This window comes from Pelobates fuscus, chromosome 10 (genome assembly GCF_036172605.1).
Source record: "Pelobates fuscus isolate aPelFus1 chromosome 10, aPelFus1.pri, whole genome shotgun sequence".
NCBI classification, from domain to species: Eukaryota; Metazoa; Chordata; class Amphibia; order Anura; family Pelobatidae; genus Pelobates; species Pelobates fuscus.
Window position 1 is genome coordinate 140,775,330 of NC_086326.1, and position 21,670 is coordinate 140,796,999.

The following is a 21,670-nucleotide window of genomic DNA, read 5'->3' on the forward strand; positions in this document are numbered from 1 at the left end:
GAGGGGAGGCAACCGGCCTCCCTCTCCAACAGCAGCCAGAGGTGAGGGACCTCATAGACTTGGCCTGGGAAGACCCATAGATGGCAGGTGGAGATGGGACCGAGGTCTCTCTGCCGGCACTACAGGGATGCTGGGCAGCCGGCCCAGATCCCCAGCAGCAGTATACTTTGCTGGGAGAGGAGACAACCGGTCTCTCTCCCCAGCGGCGGCCTGAGTTCCTGTCACGTTTACATAGATTTAGATGGAGCTCAACTGCAGATTTCAATCTAATTAGATGTGAATGTAAAATTATTGAGAAAAATAAAGAGATGACAGTTCTCTATAGAATTCACTGGTACTGTGTCTTTAATATTTTGATTGAAGAAAACATAGGTACTGTATCTTTAAATGCTTCAGTATTGGTTAGTGGATTCTTAGACTATCTTATACACTTGAATTGCAGCAATAATTCGATAAAGAAAATATAATGGAGTTTAACCTGCAGAGAATTGTTTTAGTTTAATTGGTAGGAAACGTTATCAGCTGGAGACTGAAGGGTTAACGAGCAGGGATTATTCCAATAGTGATAGGAGAACGTGAGGCAGGCTGAAGCTTGAGTGTTCAGAAGCCTGTGGAAAAGTTCGTATAACACAAGTACGGTAACTTAGCTTTCAGTGGTTGAAGTTGGTCCCAGAGTCCCCTCCGGGGAGGTTCCGTTGGAGAAGGTCGAGAGGAGTCAAAGTACTAGCCGAGGTCAAGGGAAGGAGAAAGAGGTCCGTCGGTTACGAGTCCGGTTCGGTACACAGGTAAGTTTGTAGAGCAGAGTGGCAGCCGGTTAAATTCCGCGGTACGCTGTTCATTAATCCAGCGTCTGTTGTCTGGCGCGGTCGCATTATGTAGCGTAATGAGACCGCGTCAGAGAGGGGGTGTGGCTACAGTCCGTCAACCCGGAAGAGACAGGAATTACTGGTAACGGCCATGACAGTTCCAGGAGGAGGTGATGGTCGATCCCTCCACCTTACAGCAGCTAGCGTCCTGGGGAGTAGGGGCAACTGCCCCCCCCCCCCATCCAACAGCAGCCGGAGATACCGAGAGAGGGGGAAGACAACCCTAACCACACTGGCACAGATGGGACCACAGTCTCACAGGGCCAGTCCTACAGGGATGCTGGACGGGCGGTCCAGATCCCCAACCAACCCCGCAGGGATGCCAGGAGGAGGAGGTAAGCGAAACCTCCCCTCCCCAGCTACATCCCAACCGTGTCCTGGGGCAGTGGATGAGTCTGCGATACCCACTGAACCCCTCCCACCAGCAGAGCTGGTAACAGGGCAGAGCGCTGCTGGCCTCTGCTCCCCAAGCAACACCAGCAGTTTGCCTAGCTGCAACAGAGAGACTGAGAGTGCTGCGCTGTCCCACTTCAAACTTGAACCTACAGGCCAGTTCCATTTATTGTGGGGGGGTTACTCTGCATATTTTTCTTTGTGGGTGGGCTGCCCGACTAACCTAGGTACTGACCGTCAGAAGGTCAGGTACCTGTTTAGTCTTCCCCCCAAAGGTAAGATGTGTGACGAAGTGCCCTTCGCCTCTTGTGCCTGGAGGGGACTACTGGCTAGCATCCTGCCTTCCGACTATGGCCCCTGTTCTGATAGCTGTATTTTACCCTGCAGAAAGGTTTATTTGTGTATTTCTGCCGGGGCATTCGGTACTTTCAGTATGTGAGTAGTGCTACCCCAGATAGCTATGCCAAGGAGCCTATTCGTGTAACGAAAGACTTTGGCTCCATGGCGATTGAACTGTATGTATGTGATCTGAGCGCCATTCGGTAAAAATGTGCGCTCAGATCTAAGCTATCTGGGGATATGTTGCATGTATATGTTTTATGTAGTAATTGTAACACTGTGTAATTTTATGTCTTTTTGTAACCATGTGGTTAATGGAGTCTTGCCTCTGTCCTGGGAGATAATTTGATTACTTCGCAATTATCTCCAGGATAGAGAGGAGGGATTGTGATGTCACTGTGGGAGTGTTTTGTTTGTATTGTCTGTGATTGGTTAATATCCAATATGTGTACCATCAGGTCCCCTAGGGAAGTGTCCACCTGGTGGACACTTGCATAAATACCGGGCAGGTAGCCCTCAATAAACCAAACCTACTTGCACCTTTCTTGAAGCCTTGGCTCATGCTTGGGGGAAGGGATACCTACACTCTGGGGATTGCTATAATCACTTACTCCCCAGAGTAAGCTCCTGTAAGAGCTTGATTTGTTCCTGCTACGCTCCTGGTCGTGGATCCAGGGTGGGTGAGAGACGGCGAGACCCCGGCGCAGCTGCATCGCTGGAAGTGGGGTCCGCAGTGCTGATGGTGTCGGTTGGAGTACTCTGAGTCCTCGGCAAGCGCTAGGAGCATCGATTGGCGGAGGTACTCAGTCGGAGTGCCAGCGGTCCGTTACAGTGAGTATTGTGAAAAAATTTCTTTGACCCACAGTATGCGGGTCAAAGCTGGTCAAGCGTAAGAAAAATACATAAGACAAAGTAGTCCCTACTTTGTCTTATGTTTTAAAAAAAAATTAGAGCAGACGGGAAGAAATTTAGAACAGATCCTGAGAGAGGAAGCGAGTAGGGAAAGGTAAGTTAAGCATGACAGTGCTGCTTTAAGCTTTCTACACTGTTGGGTCCCTGAAGAAGTCCAACTGCTGGTGTTAATGTGTAGAACCATCCACTTTTATATTTAAGCTGTAATAAATAAAGCCGAACCTTTCAGAAATTTACAGAGTCCTGTTGTTCCATATCAGTCTGGTGACTGGTTCCAGGAAGAAACAAGATACGATATAACTGGTCAAATTTACAAGGGGAGGTACACTGCGGCGACACATCCATCTTGTGCGTGTATTTCCATAAGCACAAGTTGTTTCAGCATATACTGCATCACATGTAGATCCACAGCTGCATCCCCTTACATTTTATTTTGGTTTTGCTGGAGAAGGATATTGTCTGAGACATCCCCTGGGGAAGCTGTATTCGTATGTTGTAAAATAAATGTGTTTGTACCACACCATACATTTTTGGGGAGGTTGTGGAATATTTGGATATATTATGATTCTTTTTGTCAGCATTATGGCTGTAAGAGCACTCACCTCTCCAGTAAGCAGTTGAATGATCTTATTGGCTAGTTCCAGTATCTTCTGGTCATTGTTGGTCTCTTGTATTAGTAAGTGAGTTGAGGGCACCGTGCTGGGCTCTGACTCCCACAGGATCTCCCTCTCACATGGGCACTGGCCCAGTGCATGACAAACTCACCAGACTTCTTCATGATCAAATAATCCTGTCTAATAAAAGAAACAAAAGTATAACTTTATGAGCAAATCCCATCATTTATGTATATTGGAACATGTCTCCTTCCTTTATTACAACAGTTATGAAACATTTCCATAAAATCCTTCTAGTCTCAGGGCAGAAAGATCTGAGTACAGGATAGAGATGGCCTAGTAACCACATGAAAGTGTACCAGACTGTATGTATATTCATTACAATCTCTGAGAACACGCAGGTTAGCGGAGGTGAGGTAGAACTGAGATGCAACATGGAAGGTAAACTGGAGTATCCAAGTGGTTTACATGGGAATAAAGACACGGGTGTAAAAACCTTCCCAAAACCGTACACAGTCCTCCTTGCATTTTAATTGTATCAATTTACACCTTCCACACTGAACAGACAACTTGATGGATTCCAAATGTATACGGTTATCAAATCCTGGTCCCACCTATGCAAACCCACCATGTGCCAACTCCAGGAATCACAATAATCTTATACCCATCTCATGTCATTTTTCCTTTAAATCCTCCTTCCATACTGCCCTCTGGAATGCATGCTCTGTTTGCAGTGTTACTAACAGAAACATGGCACTCTCCCTCCGACACCGCTACCCCTGCCTCTCTATCCTTTGGTGGTCTTTAATTTTCCCACAACCCAAGACACTCTGAAAGCAAAGGTGGTGGTGTAGGGTTTCTGTTCTCGCCTCATTGCTCTTTCAAACCTCTACCTCTCCACCCCCCCTTCCCTCTCTTTCTCATCATTTGAATTTGATTCAATTCGCCTTTTCTTACCCATCTCTGCTAACATTGCCGTTATCTGTCGTCCCCCTAGTTCCCCTCTCCTCTTCCTTGACCACTTTGCTGATTGGCTTCCCTACTTCCTCTCCTCTAATATTCCATCCCTAATTCTTGGGGACTTCAACATTCCCATTAACCTACTCTTGTCCTCAGTAGCCTCAAAATTGCCTCAATGACCTCCTCCCTTGGGCTATCACAATGGACACCCATGTAGCTTGATCTTATCTTCTCTCGTGAATGTACAATCTCTAATCTCTGCAATATTCCATTTCCTCTATCAGATCACCACCTCTTATAATTTGCTCTCAATAGCCCACTACCCCATCATCCTCAACCTAACTTCAACTAAGAAGAAATCTGAATTATATTGACCTCCAGCAGCTATCTGCTAATATTGATTCCCAACTTCTATCCATCCCTACTTTCTCGTCCCTCACTGGCTGTCTCATCATAAAACACTACTCTCACCTCTGCCCTGGACGCTACAGCCCCACTCTAAACATGCACCTTGAGGAGAACACGTCCCCAACCATGGGAAACGAAATCAACACTCTACCTGCAGAGATGCTCCCGTTTTGCTGAATGCTGCTGGAGGAAGTCACGCACCCAGTCTGACTTCCTCCACTACAAATTCATGTTGCGTCCATACAGCACAGCCCTTGCAAAACAGTCATATTTTTCCTCCCTCATTAGCTCAGGCTACCGCAATCCCAGGCATCTCTTTGATACCTTTAACTCCCTTCTTTGCCCTGCTGTGGTCACCCCCAAGACTAACCTTACAGCCAAAAGCTTTGCATGCTACTTTACCGACAAGATTGAACAGCTAAGGAAATAATTCTCCCCACCTTGCCCCCACACGTAGGTCATATGCTTCAGACTTTCTCCCAGGCTACTGAACAAGAGGTGACTGCGCTTCTCCTTCCTATCGACCCACCACTTGCCCGCTCAATCCTGTCCCATCTCACCTTATCAAATCTCTCTCCCCTTGTCTTATGCCTTCCTTAACACACATCTTCAACTGCTCTCTCTCTTCTGGTGTTGTCCCTGCTGCCCTTAAACATGCTACTGTAGTACCCATCTTAAAAAAACAACATCTCTTGACCCATCCTCCCTTTCTAACGATTGGCCCATATCCCTGCCTCCTTTTTCCTCAAAGCTTCTGGAAAGATTTGTCTTTACCCGTGTGTCTCGCTTCCTCAATTCCAACTCTCTCCTTGACCCTCTTTAGTTTGTCTTCCGCCCTCTCCACTCTACTGAGACTGCTCTTATTAAAGTCACTAACGACCTAATCACAGCTAAATCTAAAGGGCACCACTCCATACTGATACTTCTTGACCTCTCTCCTGCCTTTGACACTGTTTACCAGGTTCTCCTTCTCCAATCTCTTCAATCACTCGGTCTCTGTGACACTGTCCTCTCTTGGTTTTCCTCCTATCTCTCCCAATGCTCATTCAGTGTCTCTTTTTCTAATGATACCTCCTTCCTTCATCCTGTCTCGGTCAGAGTCCCCCAAGGCTCTGTCCTTGGTCCCCTATTTTCTCGTTATACTGCCTCTCTTGGCAAACGTATTACCTTATTTTCATTCCAATACCACCTGTATGCTGATGACACCCAGATATACCTCTCCCCTGCCGTCCTGCAACGTGTCACTGCTTGCCTTTCTTCAATCTCTGATTGGATGTCCTTGCGCTTTCTGAAATTAAATCTCTCTAAAACTGAACTCCTTGTCTTTCCTCCTCCTAATACTGATCCCATCTTTCGCTCTCCCTTAAAGTGAGCGGTACCCACATCAGTCCATCCTTGTAAACGCGCTGTATTGGCATTATATTTGATTCTGGTCTCACATCCAGTCGGTTACCAAATCCTGTAGATTCCACCTTAAAAACATAGCCCGCACCTGCCCCTTTCTTACACAAGGAGCTTGTCCATGCTCTAGTAATCTCTATTATTGTAACACTCTCCTAATAGGTCTTCCCACAAGTCGTATTGCCCCGCTACAGTCTCTAATGAATGCAGCAGCTAGACTGATTTTCCTCTCCTGTCGCTCCTCTCCCCTCTATCAGTCCTTACATTGGCTCCGGTATCCTATAGGAGTCAATTCAAGGTACTAATCCACACCTATAAAGCACTGACCAAATCTAGCCCCTTCTATATCACTTCACTGATCTGCAGCTCTGCCCATGACCTTCTCCTGTCCACTGCTCGCCGCGTACGGCCAACTTATGCTTGCAGGACTTCTCGCGGGTGGCCCCTTTCCTTTGGAATAGCCTGTCTACTGCCATCAGACTCTCCCCTAGTCTTCAATCATTTAAAAAATGCCTCAAAACCCATCTCTTTAGGAAAGCTTATGGCCTCTACCTCACATACCTGTCTCTTGCTCTCTCTTAAAGGGCAGCACTCTACTCTCTCCTCCAGCTCTGCTTCATTCCACCTTGTTTGATTGCTACCTCCTGTCCTGTTTTACGCCCCACCTCCTATAGACTGTAAGCTTCTTTGAGCAGGGCCCTCTTCAACCTATTGTTCCTGTAAGTTTTTGTAATTGTCTCATTTATTGTTAAATCTCCCCTCTCATAATATTGTAAAGCGCTACGGAATATGCTGGCGCTATATAAATACTAGTAACAATAGTAATAATAATAATAGTGTAGAAGAGACGGAGATAACAGCAATGTCACTGTAACTGTCCTAGAATATCTAACCTCTCCAGTCAGTAGATAATCTCCAAGGTGAGATTTAAGATCCTCTCGATCATCTTAGTTCGGTTCTTGGTCATTATTACTGTTTGTAAGATTGCTTGCAGAAGGGTTTATCCTCAAATCAATTTTACTACAAAATTCAAAATAAGTAAAATTACATAAATATTGAATATAGATTATTTCTGCCAATATCTCTCTGCAACGAGATGGACCAGGGGTAATTTGGGCTGTGTCTGTGTAGTGACATACCTTCCAACACTAGAAGATGAGAAATTGGTATGGGGTAGGTGTGCCTATAGCACGGTTTGGTACAATCCTGTCTGAAAGTGTAAGGTCAGCCTGGCTAGCTCCATGCAGGCTTGCACATGTGCCCTAATACTGCCCATGGGCTGAGTGCACAATGCAGGGGAAGCAGGTCTAATGATTTGGTAGAGCTGCTCTGTCTTGTTCTCAAACGTGCACAAATGTATTTTGTGTAATAGAGAACAAACTTGGGAAATAGGGACAGGACCCAAACTTGGGACTTTCCTGACAAAGATATGACTGTTTGAAGTTATGCAACCCAAATGGTAGCCAGCATGTTAGCCATCCTCTATTAGCTGGTATCTGGTAGTATGTTAGCCATCCTCTGTCAGCTGGTAGCCAGCATGTTAGCCATCCTGTCAGCTGGTAGCCAGCATGTTAGCCATCCTCTATTAGCTGGTATTTGGTAGTATGTTAGCCATCCTCTGTCAGCTGGTAGCCAGCATGTTAGCCGTCCTGGTAGCCAGCATGTTAGCCATCCTGTCAGCTGGTAGCCAACATGCTAGACATCCTCTGCCAGCTGGTATCTGGTAGTATGTTAGCCATCCTCTGCCAGCTGGTATCTGGTAGTATGTTAGCCATCCTCTGCCAGCTGGTATCTGGTAGTATGTTAGCCATCCTCTGCCAGCTGGTATCTGGTAGTATGTTAGCCATCCTCTGCCAGCTGGTATCTGGTAGTATGTTAGCCATCCTCTGCCAGCTGGTATCTGGTAGTATGTTAGCCATCCTCTGCCAGCTGGTATCTGGTAGTATGTTAGCCATCCTCTGCCAGCTGGTATCTGGTAGTATGTTAGCCATCCTCTGCCAGCTGGTATCTGGTAGTATGTTAGCCATCCTCTGCCAGCTGGTATCTGGTATCATGTTAGCCATCCTCTGCCAGCTGGTACCTGGTAGTATGTTAGCCATCCTCTGCCAGCTGGTATCTGGTAGTATGTTAGCCATCCTCTGTCAGCTGGTATCTGGTAGTATGTTAGCCATCCTCTGCCAGCTGGTATCTGGTAGTATGTTAGCCATCCTCTGCCAGCTGGTACCTGGTAGTATGTTAGCCATCCTCTGCCAGCTGGTATCTGGTAGTATGTTAGCCATCCTCTGCCAGCTGGTATCTGGTAGTATGTTAGCCATCCTCTGTCAGCTGGTACCTGGTAGTATGTTAGCCATCCTCTGCCAGCTGGTATCTGGCAGTATGTTAGCCATCCTCTGCCAGCTGGTATCTGGTAGTATGTTAGCCATCCTCTGCCAGCTGGTATCTGGTAGTATGTTAGCCATCCTCTGTCAGCTGGTACCTGGTAGCATGTTACCCATCCTCTGCCAGCTGGTATCTGGTAGCATGTTAGCCATCCTCTGCCAGCTGGTATCTGGTAGTATGTTAGCCAGAGAGAGATGTTATGCCATGTATAGGTTGCCCATATATCTGTGTGCCTCAGTACCACATAATCCAATAACCAAGAGCCAGTGACAAAATATATGGATGGTATCTTGCATGCAAATAATATGAATATGGTCAATCTTTGGGTTGGAGTGGGTGCTGGTGACACTGAACCCTAACTACCATCAAAAAACCCCAAAAAACAATACTGGGGAGTCTGCACTTTTATTTATCACGTTTAAGGCCACATGTAAGTAGAGGCCTGCTTCCTAATCTTTTGTAGTTACTCTCTAAACCAGAAATTCTCTGAAATGAATCAGAAAACTGATAATAATAGGCCAAATAACATAATTGAAAAAATCTCCAACTCTAGTATAGTTTTTCTTCTATTTTTGCCTAAAATGTGAAATTCTGTAACCAATCCCCAGGTTTGTTGAATAACAGGAGTATAGGAAGTTGTTCTCTATTTAAGTTCTTTTTATTGATTGAAAATCAAAAATATATAAAGAGAATGGAAACTTCTCTACAAAAATTGTCCCTAAAAAAAAACCAAGACGATCTGTTGATGATGTAACTATTTGCACATTTTGTAGGGGTTTTAAATTCAGAAAATATCAAGTCGTCTCTGAGATATCTCTAATATCACTGAAATATGTACAATACTATAATGGACTGGCAAGCTTCCCAAGTCATGGCTCGTGGTTTGATAGCTGGCCATATCCCTCTCACCTTACAATATTACCTTCCTATATTTGCATTCCCCCATTGCACAAACCTTATACTATCTACAGATCCAAATATGTATTATTTCTCACTTACAAAATCATATCCTACTTCTGTCTTCACTGAGTCTTTGTTCCTTCAGATCTAGAAGAAACAACTGGACTACGTCTTTAATGAAAAGCACTGTTATAAAGTTTTGTTCAATTCTCTGCCATTCAGGCCCACTGGGAGAGGAGCCTTGGCTTTCTCTTATCTCATTCAGACTGGGATTCTGTATTTCCCACAAGATCATAATTTGCAACCTGACAAAGGTAATAGGCATAAGACTTTTCATCTTAATGGTGTCTTAAGTTAAAAAGAATTCAGAGAGAAAAAGGAGGGATACAATAAAAGTATGTACTTTATTAAATAAAAAAAAATATTATTTACAAAGAAATATAAATAAACCTTTACAAATCTGTAACCTGGGTGCATGTCTGGAAGTGAATGGAACGGTTTGCACTCTTAGCTGGGTCCATGGTGGCCAGTGACATTCTGCCGGCCATTCACTGGTTGAGAGTGCCAGCAGACTGCTCTTGGCAAATTAATTCCAATACTGTGTATGCACAGAGTTGACATTAGCCAGCCTGGAATTCTTGTTCTGGGATGACTGAAGACACGCCTGTTATGCTGCTGTAGGTAGAATTACACCTCAGGCAGCAGACGGGTTACACTCCAGTTATGCAGCATTCCAACGCCAAAACACTGCACAATCGCCAGGCACCATGACAACTTTTAGACGTTAGGGTGTTGGCAAGCATTCACATTGGTCCCTAAAGCCCTAAAATCAGCCAACATCCTGTACAGATGGAGATACCCCATTAAACTCTTTTTGGAACTTAACAGCATTACAAAGGTGACCACATCGATCCCCAATGGTCGCCACCTTTTATGGCAATGTGTATTCCAGCGGATTCATAAAAACATTCCAATACTGCTCTACATAAAGTTCTGCAAGTTTGGTCACAAGTTGGACATGTCACCTAGAGCTACATTACTAGTCATGGCCGGTAAAGGTTTCTTTCACTAAAACGTATATTCAAGTGGACGTTTGTGAAGTTTTTCATTTTTATGTTACTTATAAATGCCTTTTTGTGTACATAATGGCTGATTTGCATATATGTAGCTATTAAGGCACTAATTCTGGTAAAATATTATGTGGCAATGAATACTGCATTGCTATATTTGACACACTTCACTTACCTGATAAATTGTGTTGTTGTTATATTTCGGCTTCTGCTGCTGGGACCCCGGAGCAGCTTCCTCAAATGTTGTTGCTGTCAGTGGTTAGTCTTTGGCATGGGGGATGCACAGGATCACCTTACCCCACTGTTTACTTGTAAGTGTAAGCCAGTGGTTACCTTGATTTTATTGGTTTCATGGGTTATTTATCTAATGTATATGTTTTTGGTTCTTCTCTCTCCTCTTACCCCCAAGCATGTAATAATTGAATTGACTTCTTGAGTAAGACACTTATCTGTTCTGTTCATGGGTCTGATATATGGTGTGTTCAGGCCTTCAGTAGGGTTGGGTACAATTTTATTCATCTCCACTGAATATGTCTTACCTTTATTGTAAAATCTGGAATATTTGTTAGCCTTAGAGGAGGCGGGCGGGGAGGCACTAATCTGGTGCCATTTTTAGTGGCCCCAGACTGAAAGCTGAGATACATACAGCTCTTTAAATCCTTGTTTGAAAGTGTGGTGTGAGCAGTATTAAATCCCTGCCCACACCAGTGAGACCAAGTTTTCACTTAATACTGAGGAAACCTACTAGCACTCAGAGGAGACGCCCATGGTCAAAAAAAAAAATCCTAAACGGGTCTCCCTGCATGCCCCTCTGCATCTGTGATTAGTGCTGGGCTTTGCCAGCTGCTCAGTACAGATTACAGTGTGATCAACAGAGACAACATGCTGGGCAGCAACAATATAGGGAAATCTCCTGGTCATGCTAGCATCTGCCACTAGAAAAAAAGCTTCCGCATCTTCTAAAACTAACTTCATTTATAAGCTGTGTGCAAGGACACAATAACAGGGTGACTTCTAACCATATAACCTGTGCAATCACCGTAGGCTGAAGTTGTGCTTATATTGTCCTGTAATCCCTTCCAAGCCCACATGGTAAATACAGAGAGATCTAGCATGATAAAGCGTATTACAACATGCCAAAAAATAAATACATCTATATTTTTTTCAACAAGTAAAACATTCTTCAGAGTGGTTTACCCCGTCTAAATCCTATTACAATGACCAAGAATTGAAGTATACGAAAAACATTTATCACACTGAGAGCTCTCCTGCATGACCCTTTTGACGATTAAGTAGATATAAACTGCAAACACATCCCTTCCCACATATTGAGCAAGAAGATGGCTTCTGCCCTGTATGAGTTTTACGATGTCTAACGAGATGTGAACTACAAGAAAAACGTTTCCCACATTCGTTACATAGGAATGGCTTCTCTCCTGTATGAATCCTCTGATGCTTAACAAGATGTGAACTCTGGACAAAGCACTTCCCACATTCAGAACATGAAAATGGTTTCTCTCCTGTGTGTGTTCTCTCATGATTAACAAGATGTTCATTACGACCAAAGTTTTTCCCACATTCACCGCATGGGTAATGCTTCTTTCTTATATGATTTTTCTTCTGTAAAACAGATTTGCGAGAGGAGGGGTATGTATAAATGTCCGTGACATTTTCTTTTGCACATAAAACAGATTCCTTTGTACTGTGAACAGAAGCATCTTCAACCCATGTATGATTTGTGGATGTATAAAGGTCAGCAAGATTTCCTATAAACCCTTCATTAATATAAGTATATGTATATTCTGTCTGTGCATGGTCTGTGTGTGCATACATGTCTGTAAGTGTTCCCGTTTCCCACGGGTTTGATTTCTCTTCAACATGAGCAGTATATTCTGTCTGTTTATGTCCATTGAGAATACAAATGTCATTGTATGTGAGAGTTCCTTCTTCTGCTTCCTCCTTAATATGGGTAGCTGTATATTCTGTCCGTGTAAAGCCTGTGGGTGTGTAAGTATCTGTGAGATTTACTTCTTCACATGAGATTGGGTCCTCTTTAATTTGGCTCGATGTATATTCTTTCTGTTTATGTTCTGTCGGTGTATAACTGTCAATGTCAGTGAATTTCTCTGTTCTCCATGAGTCTGATTCCTCTTTTATTTGAAAAGATGAATATGCGGTCAGTGAATGTGTTCTAACTGTATTAATAGCAGTGTCTGTGAGATTTCCTATTTGACATGAGGCCGATTCCTCCTTAATCTGAATAGATGGATAGTCTGATTGTTTGTGTTTAGTGGCTGTATAAATGTTAGTGGGATTTCCTTCCTCAGATGAATGTGAATCTTGTCCCAAGTTGCAAGAAGTTTTCTGTCTCTTGTGTAGTTGATTTGTGATGAGACATTTAATTTCTTGATTAATACCAGTGCCACTTTTATCTTTGTTTACATATTGTGACGAATTTAAAGAGCTGTGATAGGCATCCGATATTGTTCTGTCCAAGGAGCCATCTGCCGAGAGTAAGTGCATTGTGAGCAAAGAAATTCTTAAAACAGAAAAGTGACTTCTCATGCAGGGTTGTTCACTACACACCGGATTTTGTCCAAATGTGCAAAATCCGGTGAAAATGACCAAATTCCGATTACAATGGCGAATCTGCAGCAATGGCCTGGATTAAAATCCAGTTCTTTTGCATCTGAATCGTATACAAAGTATAGGTTTCGGAAGATACACAAAGCAATGGTTTTACTAAAATTCGGGACCAAGTGCGAACTTTTTCATAATAGTTAAGGGGGAACATCCAAATGTCCTCCCCAGCCTCTACTGTGGTTAGTGGGCTGGGTATTATATTATATGGAGGGGAAACCCCAGTGCCACCCATTGGCAGTGGATAGGAGTCCTGAATATAATATTTAAGGGGATGACCTACTGTTCTTCCCCTGACCCCCACCTGTGGGTGAGGGCCTGTATTATAATATTAATGGGGAGGGGGTAGAACTAGTGTCCTCCCCACAGCCCTCACCCATGGGCGTAGGGCCTATTAATACTAATGGGGTGGTTTAAGAAATCTTGCATGATGCACAATGTATACATACTGCAGCCTCAAGGACTCGTTTCCTGAATTTGCATTAAGATGGCTCCTAGGGGCTTCATCAAGATGAAGTTAGCGGTACCGTTTGGTAATCATATATAACTGCTTTCTTTCTGTAGGCATCACCATACAAATGTTACTGTTATTAACGTTGATACTGCAGGCTAACCCAGGGCTGATTTAAAAGGACACTCTAGTCACCAAAGCAACTTTAGCTTAATGAAGCAGTTTTGGAGTATAGATCATGCCTCTGCAGTCTCACTATTCAATTCACTGCCATTTAGGAGTTAAATCACTTTTGTTTCTGTTTATGCAGCCCTAGCCACACCTCCCCTGGCTGTGACTGACACAACCTGCATGAAAACAAAATGGTTTCATTTTCAAATCAGAATAAACATACTTTTAAAAGTTTGTATCTCCTGCTGTGTAATCTGAATTTTAATGACATACAGGAGGCTTCTTCAAGGTCTAGCAAGCTATTAACAGACCAGGAGAAAAGAAATTCTAAGATAAACAATTTGCAATAAAGGAAGTGTAAACATTAGATGACTCTTTACAGGAAGTGTTTAGGAGGGCTGTGCAAGTAACATGCAGGGAGTTGTGGCTAGAGCCGCATAAACAACGTGATTTAACTCCTAAATGGCAGAGAATTGAGCAGGGAGACTGCAGATGCTTGATCTATACACCAAAACTGATAAGCTGAAGTTGTGTTGGTGACTATAGTGTCCCTTTAAGGAATTTTGCTGTCCTAGGCAAAAAAAATTAAAATAGCTACCCCCTAACACTTTGCTTATGGTGTGAAATCACAATGTCCCACCCATATGATCCACCCCATGGATTTAATTAATTTTGATCTTTCAGTTGTTTAGTAGACAGCTCTTTAATTTGCTACCCTTATGTTGTATTGTCATATTGAAGGATACACAATAAAGGAGCCATCTGCTAAACATCTCCCTAAATTTGTACAAATCAAACAAATAGAGGCTGCGCAAAATGTTGCTATGTGCACAAACAAAGTGCTACCAAAATTTATTGGAGGACAGAATAATAAGCTTGCTCGCCGCCTGTTTATCCCCCTCCCAGCTTATTTGGTCACCGCTGATGTGGGTAGGCCGGTGCCTACTCTGCCAAGTGAGTGCAGGACAATGCAAGCTACCTGGTGCTGCAGACGCCTTCTTGGCACTAGCACCCAAGCCACCACCAAGGTGGCCTAACAGAAGCGCTGGCCACTGTGCAAATCAGAAGAAATATATAAATCACTATCTAAGGTGAAAAGACAAGGGAATGATTTGTTATGATCTTGTCAACAGCATAATTTGTGAGAGCGGTCTGTGATTTTTTTTACAGGTTTACATATTATTTATACAGAAGGCAAATTGAAATACCATATTGTGACTGTAATTACTACACTCCAAGTACCACCACTATGTTGTGGTGTTAGGAGTGCCCTGGTTCCCTCACAGTCTAATTTGTCAAACCGATAATCATACCTGGGTCCAGCACCTACTTCCTGATTTTCCTTGCAGGAGAATCTGGTTTGCTCCACTGAGGTAAGCAAGGTCCTGGTAGAATATGGTTAGCACCCCTGAGCTACGCAAGGCCCTAGTCATTGGCTGAGAAAGTCAGCTGAATACTCTAAGCAAATAATGGGGCCCTGTATCAGCCATGCTTCGGCTGAATATAGGGCTCTGGTTTCTTTTTTAGGAGAAAACCGGATGCAGCATGTTCAACTGGGCGGCCCAAGTAAGTTGCCAAGCGGTTTAAAAATGGTTTGCCAAATTACACTAGGATGGCACCAGGGCACTTCTGGAACCATAAAGCCTACTGCAAGCTGTAGTGGTTATGGTAATTGTAGTATTCCTTTAATACTTGTCTTACCAAATGTGCTGAAGGGCTGGTGATTCTTCATCATCATGTCTACATTTTTGTCTTCTAAATATGTCTGCTCTTCCAGAGAAAAACAGGCCATGGCATCCTCACACCCTGTAGGAACCTGACACATGGAATGGATAAAAAGTAAATTAAATCATAAAAAAAAGATTACTCAGAACTGCCTGACCAAGCCATGCTAAATGACTAACTACAAATATATTTTTTAGCTCTGGCCTGTCCCCCTTGACTTTACCTTTAGTATCGAGGGCACTATTGCAATTAAAATTCTTGGATCGTGAAAGGAAAACAAAAGAAAAACTCTTGCGTATAACTCAAATGCTTACATAATGCCTAATATAAATATCATTTTATCCATTATGCTAGTGTTTTAGAAATGTGAACAAACAGCATTGGACTGTAAACCCTTTGTGTGTGGGAATTAGAAAAATAAATACACTGTTAATTTGCCTTGTATTTCATAAAAATGTCCTTTTTTACATTCATTCTGAGAAATGTGTTTTACGAGGAGTTAACTGAAAACAAACTATATATCTACATATATTGACAGAGCGAGGTCTGTCAGAAATAACTATTTAAAACACTTCAAAGAAAAAAAAAAAAACACATAAAATTGTTTGTAGACACCTAAAAGTGCTAAATTATCTTCTGCACATTACTGAGACAAAGCTCCGAAAGGGTTAAATATAAAGATTCATGTTTGCTTATTTGATATAAATGAGCTAACGAAAAAATAATGATATGTATACGGCTAGAAATGTTCTTATTAAAAAAACGCCACAAAACAATAATAATATACTTTCTTTTGAGATTCCTTCAGGATTTACCTCTCCAGTCAGCAGCTGAATGATCCGATTGGTCAGTTCCAGGATCTTTTTCTCATTGTTTCTCTTGGTCCTGTAGGATTCTTCTAACACATAGGGACTGAAGCTCTGTATGACATGTTCTTTAGGCTTCTTCACAATCAAATAATCCTATTAATGTCAAATAATCTCATGAGTGAAATGTTAAAAATCGAAATCTCTTTATCTGCGCAAAATGTTAAGTCCTATGCTACTAGCCAGACCACATTGTTCACTATCAATTGCCAACCTTCCCCTGTACTGTTAGCTCTGGGTATGGACAGGGCAGCAGCATGCACAGCCTCCCTACCCGTAGATGATTCATCAATTCTTAATTGCTCTATAAACTTCTAGCTGTACATTTGAAAGCTATTTGGCTAGGTCTATGTATTGGTCAGTATAATCACTGTAATCTTAGTGCACCAATACATTATTCATTTTATTGTGATTATCATTTAACGGTATAGGTGTCCTTTCACTTGTAGATGGAGAGTAAAAACACACTCTTGATCTATTTCCACTGCAAATCTGTTAGCTTGCCTGATCGGAATGGAGACTATTCATTGTTGTTTTTGAAATATCTCCTGCTCATTGTGGTGCCTGTGTAACGAGGGTGGGGTGTCACAAGCGGATTGCTACACTGTGTGCAGAGATTTGGTTCATCTTGTGTAGTTTAACTTCTGAAGTGATGTGGCACCATGAAAAGGAAAAGACACAGTGATAGTGACTGCCTGGTGGGCAGGATGAATTTTAATAAGTGGGCAGGGCTGCCACTTATATAATAAGCTGCTGCCTTTAAACAGCACTGAAGATCCCACAGATAACGGAGGCCAATGGCACACTCATCAGTCCTGAATTTCCACTCATTATTGGCTAGTGGAAATTAAAAGTCCTGATTTAGTGCATGTAGATTTCTCTTTATGCTCCCTCCAGTTATCATGTCTTAACATAATACTTACATACATTCTTGAGAGCCTTAGGGAAGGAAGCTATCAGTATGGGCTAGAGATTATCTGGTAATCAGTGCAAAGCATAGCAAACAGAGAAGACTGTTTTTGCATTCACTGCAATTGCCATGAATAGGGGAAGTAGGAAAAGTGGACTATCCAAACCGTTTCACTGGGCTGAACAGTCAGGTATTAATCTTGAAAATGGATTTACACGGTTACCCTTTAGTCTCTTCTGTCTCTCTATAATCACTGTTGATGTGCCTTGTATTTTGACTGTATATAAATTTCATCTACCAGTAAGCACAGCCTATTTGATGGATCTCATATGTATGCTGTCATGATTGCATTGTATGCTGTATATATGATAATATTGCAGTGGTTGAGAGAATAACAATGTCACTCTGACTGTACCAGAATCCTTCACCTCTCCAGTCAGCAGGTAGACAATCTCCAAGGTGAGATTCAATATCCTCTCTATCATCGGATTCCGATCCTTGGTCATTATCAAACAGTCAATAAGATTGCTTGCAGAAGTGGATATCCTCAAATAATTTTACTAAAAAACATTTAAAAAAGCATATATTACAAATTGCAGAGTTCAAAATAAAATTCCCGCCCACCCAAGAGAAACTGCTTAACTTATGATAGAAGCACCCAGCAGAGAGAGGCATTGTTGGTCTGACAGTTTTGCCCTACAGCGAGTGAGTAATTTCTGACATTGCTGCCTTGCTGTGAGAGGGATTCTGGGTAGTTTATATGTCACCATGCAGTGAGGAGAATTGTGGGTAGTTTATGACAGTATTACACTGCAGTAAGAGGGATGTGATAGAAACATTTAAATACATAAAGGGAATCAACACAGTAAAGTAGGAGACTATATATAAAAGAAAAACTACCACAGCAAGTGTCTTAAATTAGAGGGGCAATGGTTTAAATATAATATCAGGAAGTATTACTTTACTGAGAGGGTAGTGGATGCAAGGAATAGCATTCCAGCTGAAGTGGTAGAGGTTAACACAGTGAGAGAGTATAAACATGCGTGGGATAGGCATAAGGCTATCCTAACTATAAGATAAGGCCAGGGACTAATGAAAGTATTTAGAAAATTGGGCAGACTAGATGGGCCGAATGGTTCTTATCTGCCGTCACCTTCTATGTTTCTATAATGGGTAGTTTATGTAATTGTTACAGTGCAGTTAGAGCAGGGGTACTCAACCCAGTTCTCAATAACCCCCTACCAGTCCAGGATGTAGGGATTACCTTGCTGTGTCTAATGTGTTTTTTTTTTTTTTCTTTGGGGGGGGGGGGGGGGGAGAACACACAACAGGTTAATCCCTAAATCCTGGACTGGTAGGGGGTCCTTGAGAACCCCTGCGTTAGAGGGATTATGGATAGTTTATGTCAGCGGTACCATGTAGTGAGGGGGATTGTGTGTATTCTCTCCCAGTGAGGGGGATTGTGGGTATTCTCTCCCAGTGAGAGGGATTGTGTGGGTAATGTCTCCCAGTGAGGGGGACTGTGGGTAGTGTCTCCCAGTGAGGGGGACTGTGGGAAGTGTCTCCCAGTGAGGGGGACTGTGGGAAGTGTCTCCCAGTGAGGGGGACTGTGGGAAGTGTCTCCCAGTGAGGGGGACTGTGGGAAGTGTCTCCCAGTGAGGGGGACTGTGGGAAGTGTCTCCCAGTGAGGGGGACTGTGGGAAGTGTCTCCCAGTGAGGGGGATTAGGGTAGTGTCTCCCAGTGAGGGGGATTAGGGTAGTGTCTCCCAGTGAGGGGGACTGTGGGAAGTGTCTCCCAGTGAGGGGGACTGTGGGTAGTGTCTCCCAGTGAGGGGGACTGTGGGTAGTGTCTCCCAGTGAGGGGGACTGTGGGTAGTGTCTCCCAGTGAGGGGGATTGTGGGTATTCTCTCCCAGTGAGGGGGACTGTGGGTAGTGTCTCCCAGTGAGGGGGATTGTGGGTATTCTCTCCCAGTGAGGGGGACTGTGGGTAGTGTCTCCCAGTGAGGGGGATTAGGGTAGTGTCTCCCAGTGAGGGGGATTAGGGTAGTGTCTCCCAGTGAGGGGGACTGTGGGAAGTGTCTCCCAGTGAGGGGGACTGTGGGTAGTGTCTCCCAGTGAGGGGGACTGTGGGAAGCCTCTCCCAGTGAGGGGGACTGTGGGAAGTCTCTCCCAGTGAGGGGGATTGTGGGAAGTCTCTCCCAGTGAGGGGGATTGTGGGAAGCCGCTCCCAGTGAGGGGGATTGTGGGTAGTGTCTCCCAGTGAGGGGGATTAGGGTAGTGTCTCCCAGTGAGGGGGATTAGGGTAGTGTCTCCCAGTGAGGGGGACTGTGGGAAGTGTCTCCCAGTGAGGGGGATTAGGGTAGTGTCTCCCAGTGAGGGGGATTGTGGGAAGTGTCTCCCAGTGAGGGGGACTGTGGGAAGTGTCTCCCAGTGAGGGGGACTGTGGGTAGTGTCTCCCAGTGAGGGGGACTGTGGGAAGCCTCTCCCAGTGAGGGGGACTGTGGGAAGCCTCTCCCAGTGAGGGGGACTGTGGGAAGCCTCTCCCAGTGAGGGGGATTGTGGGAAGTCTCTCCCAGTGAGGGGGACTGTGGGAAGCCTCTCCCAGTGAGGGGGATTGTGGGAAGTCTCTCCCAGTGAGGGGGATTGTGGGAAGTCTCTCCCAGTGAGGGGGATTGTGGGAAGTCTCTCCCAGTGAGGGGGATTGTGGGAAGTCTCTCCCAGTGAGGGGGATTGTGGGAAGTCTCTCCCAGTGAGGGGGATTGTGGGAAGCCGCTCCCAGTGAGGGGGATTGTGGGTAGTGTCTCCCAGTGAGGGGGACTGTGGGTAGTGTCTCCCAGGGAGAGGCCTGCAGTGATACAATGTATGGTTATGGTCTCAGTAAGGTGAGAGCTGAGCATTATATATAGAGAGATATATTACACACACCCATCACATGCCGTGTAAAATCCAGCCTTGTATCACATTCAGTAATAACTCTGACAGTATGTAACCAGCACTGACCTGACACTGCTGTTGGTTGATATTGGACAAATACGCTGCGACCGGAAGTACTCAACCGGAAATACTTTTTTCACTGCCTCTTTGTTTTGCGTTCCAAGCCTCTATCTCGCGTGCGTGCCCATACATAGTGACAACCAGAGCATGCTGGGATAAACGGTCTCCAGCAGTGAGCACGCGGCGGCCGCGAGCTACACAGAGCTCTAAGCACCTACTCTAGCTCGGGTGTGTAGGACTCGGTTGTCATGGTTACCTTCTCAGCGCGTACTGCGGGAAGCCCAATTATACTGTGTCTACCCAGCTTTATTAACATATTAATAGTAACATTCACTAAACCAGTGATATGAAACAGTCATTATTACTGAGATAAGTCACATACAATCATACTCAGATATATGGAGGACTTGATTTACTGAGTTCCCAGACACCATGTCTTGTCTTAAAGGGACACTCCAGGCAGCCCTTTTTACTCAACTGGTTCCAGCGCCGGGAGCCTCGTGAAGCCGCGCCCCCTATTTCGCCAAAATGATGAAATAGGCGGGCGCGAGCAGGGAGCAATCAGACGCTTCCATTTGTAAGTGTCATTGCTCCCTTGTGCGCATGCGCGGCTTTGCCGCACATACTTCATAGGGCGGCATTCATGCTGCCCTCTGAAGTCCTGAGCGCACTACTGTGCATGCACGCGGTGTGCGCGGCCGCGAGCTGATCTGACTGACAGCTCAGCTTGCGTTCTTTGCCCGCTCCCCTCCTCTGCTGACAGGCAGGAGAGAGAAGGCGCGCACACAGTGCCTTCTCTCTCCTGCACACGTCAGACGTATTTTAATACGTCTGACGTGTACAAGGCCTTTTTAGGGCCATACATGATAGGGAGTCCCACTGGTTTTCTCTGAAAATACAGTGTTTACATTAGATTTCCTGCAGGGAGCTATAGATCTCACCTGAACAAATACATTAAGCTGTGGTTGTTCAGGTGCAGGGGCGTATTAGCCACGAGGCAAACAAGGCCTTGCGGCTAACAGACATGCTGGGCTGCTGCTGGGCAGTCGGGCGGCGCTGCTGGGCGGGCGGCGAGGGAGCACTTCCTTTGAGCTGTCTGCTCAGCTCCCTCGCTCGCCGCACAGTGAGGGTGGGAGCCGGAATATGACGTCATATTCCGGCTCCGCCTCCCAGCCTCACTGTGCGGCGCGCGAGGGAGCTGAGCAGACAGCTCAAAGGAAGTGCTCCCTCGCCGCCCGCCCAGCAGCGCCGCCCGACCGCCCAGCAGCCACTGGACCACCAGGGAAAAAAAGAAGGCCCCCCCCAGCATTCCCAAAGGTAAGGAGGCTGGGGGGGTTAAAGTAAAAAAAAAAAAAGCCAATGGACCACCAGGGAAAAAAGAAGCCCCCCCCCCAGCATTCCCAAAGGTAAGGAGGCTGGGGGGGGTTAAAGTAAAAAAAAAAGTGTTAATGTGAGTGTCTGTTAGTGAGTGTGAGTGTGTGTGTGTCTGTTAGTGAGTGTGAGTGTGTGTGTGTGTCTGTTAGTGAGTGTGTGTGTCTGTTAGTGAGTGTGTGTGTGTGTCTGTTAGTGAGTGAGTGTGTGTGTCTGTTATTGAGTGTGTGTGTGTCTGTAAGTGTGGGTGTCTGTGTCTGTTAGTGTGTGTGTCTGTTAGTGTGTTTGCCTGTGAGTGT

General features: G+C 44.6%; 1 protein-coding gene across 1 annotated transcript in view; it reads right to left on the bottom strand.

The window, feature by feature from the left end:
• Positions 1-20,058, bottom strand: part of LOC134574527 (oocyte zinc finger protein XlCOF6-like) — a 169,018-nt gene extending 148,960 nt beyond the window's left edge. Inside the window, exons 1-3 of the mRNA XM_063433641.1 lie at positions 20,007-20,058; positions 17,434-17,565; positions 16,045-16,191 (exon numbers count right to left, since the gene is read on the bottom strand). Of these exons, the coding sequence (XP_063289711.1) occupies positions 16,045-16,191; positions 17,434-17,511 (225 nt within the window). The 5' untranslated portion in view covers positions 17,512-17,565; positions 20,007-20,058. The remainder of the gene's footprint in view (positions 1-16,044; positions 16,192-17,433; positions 17,566-20,006) is intronic.
• Positions 20,059-21,670: the final 1,612 nt, after the last annotated feature.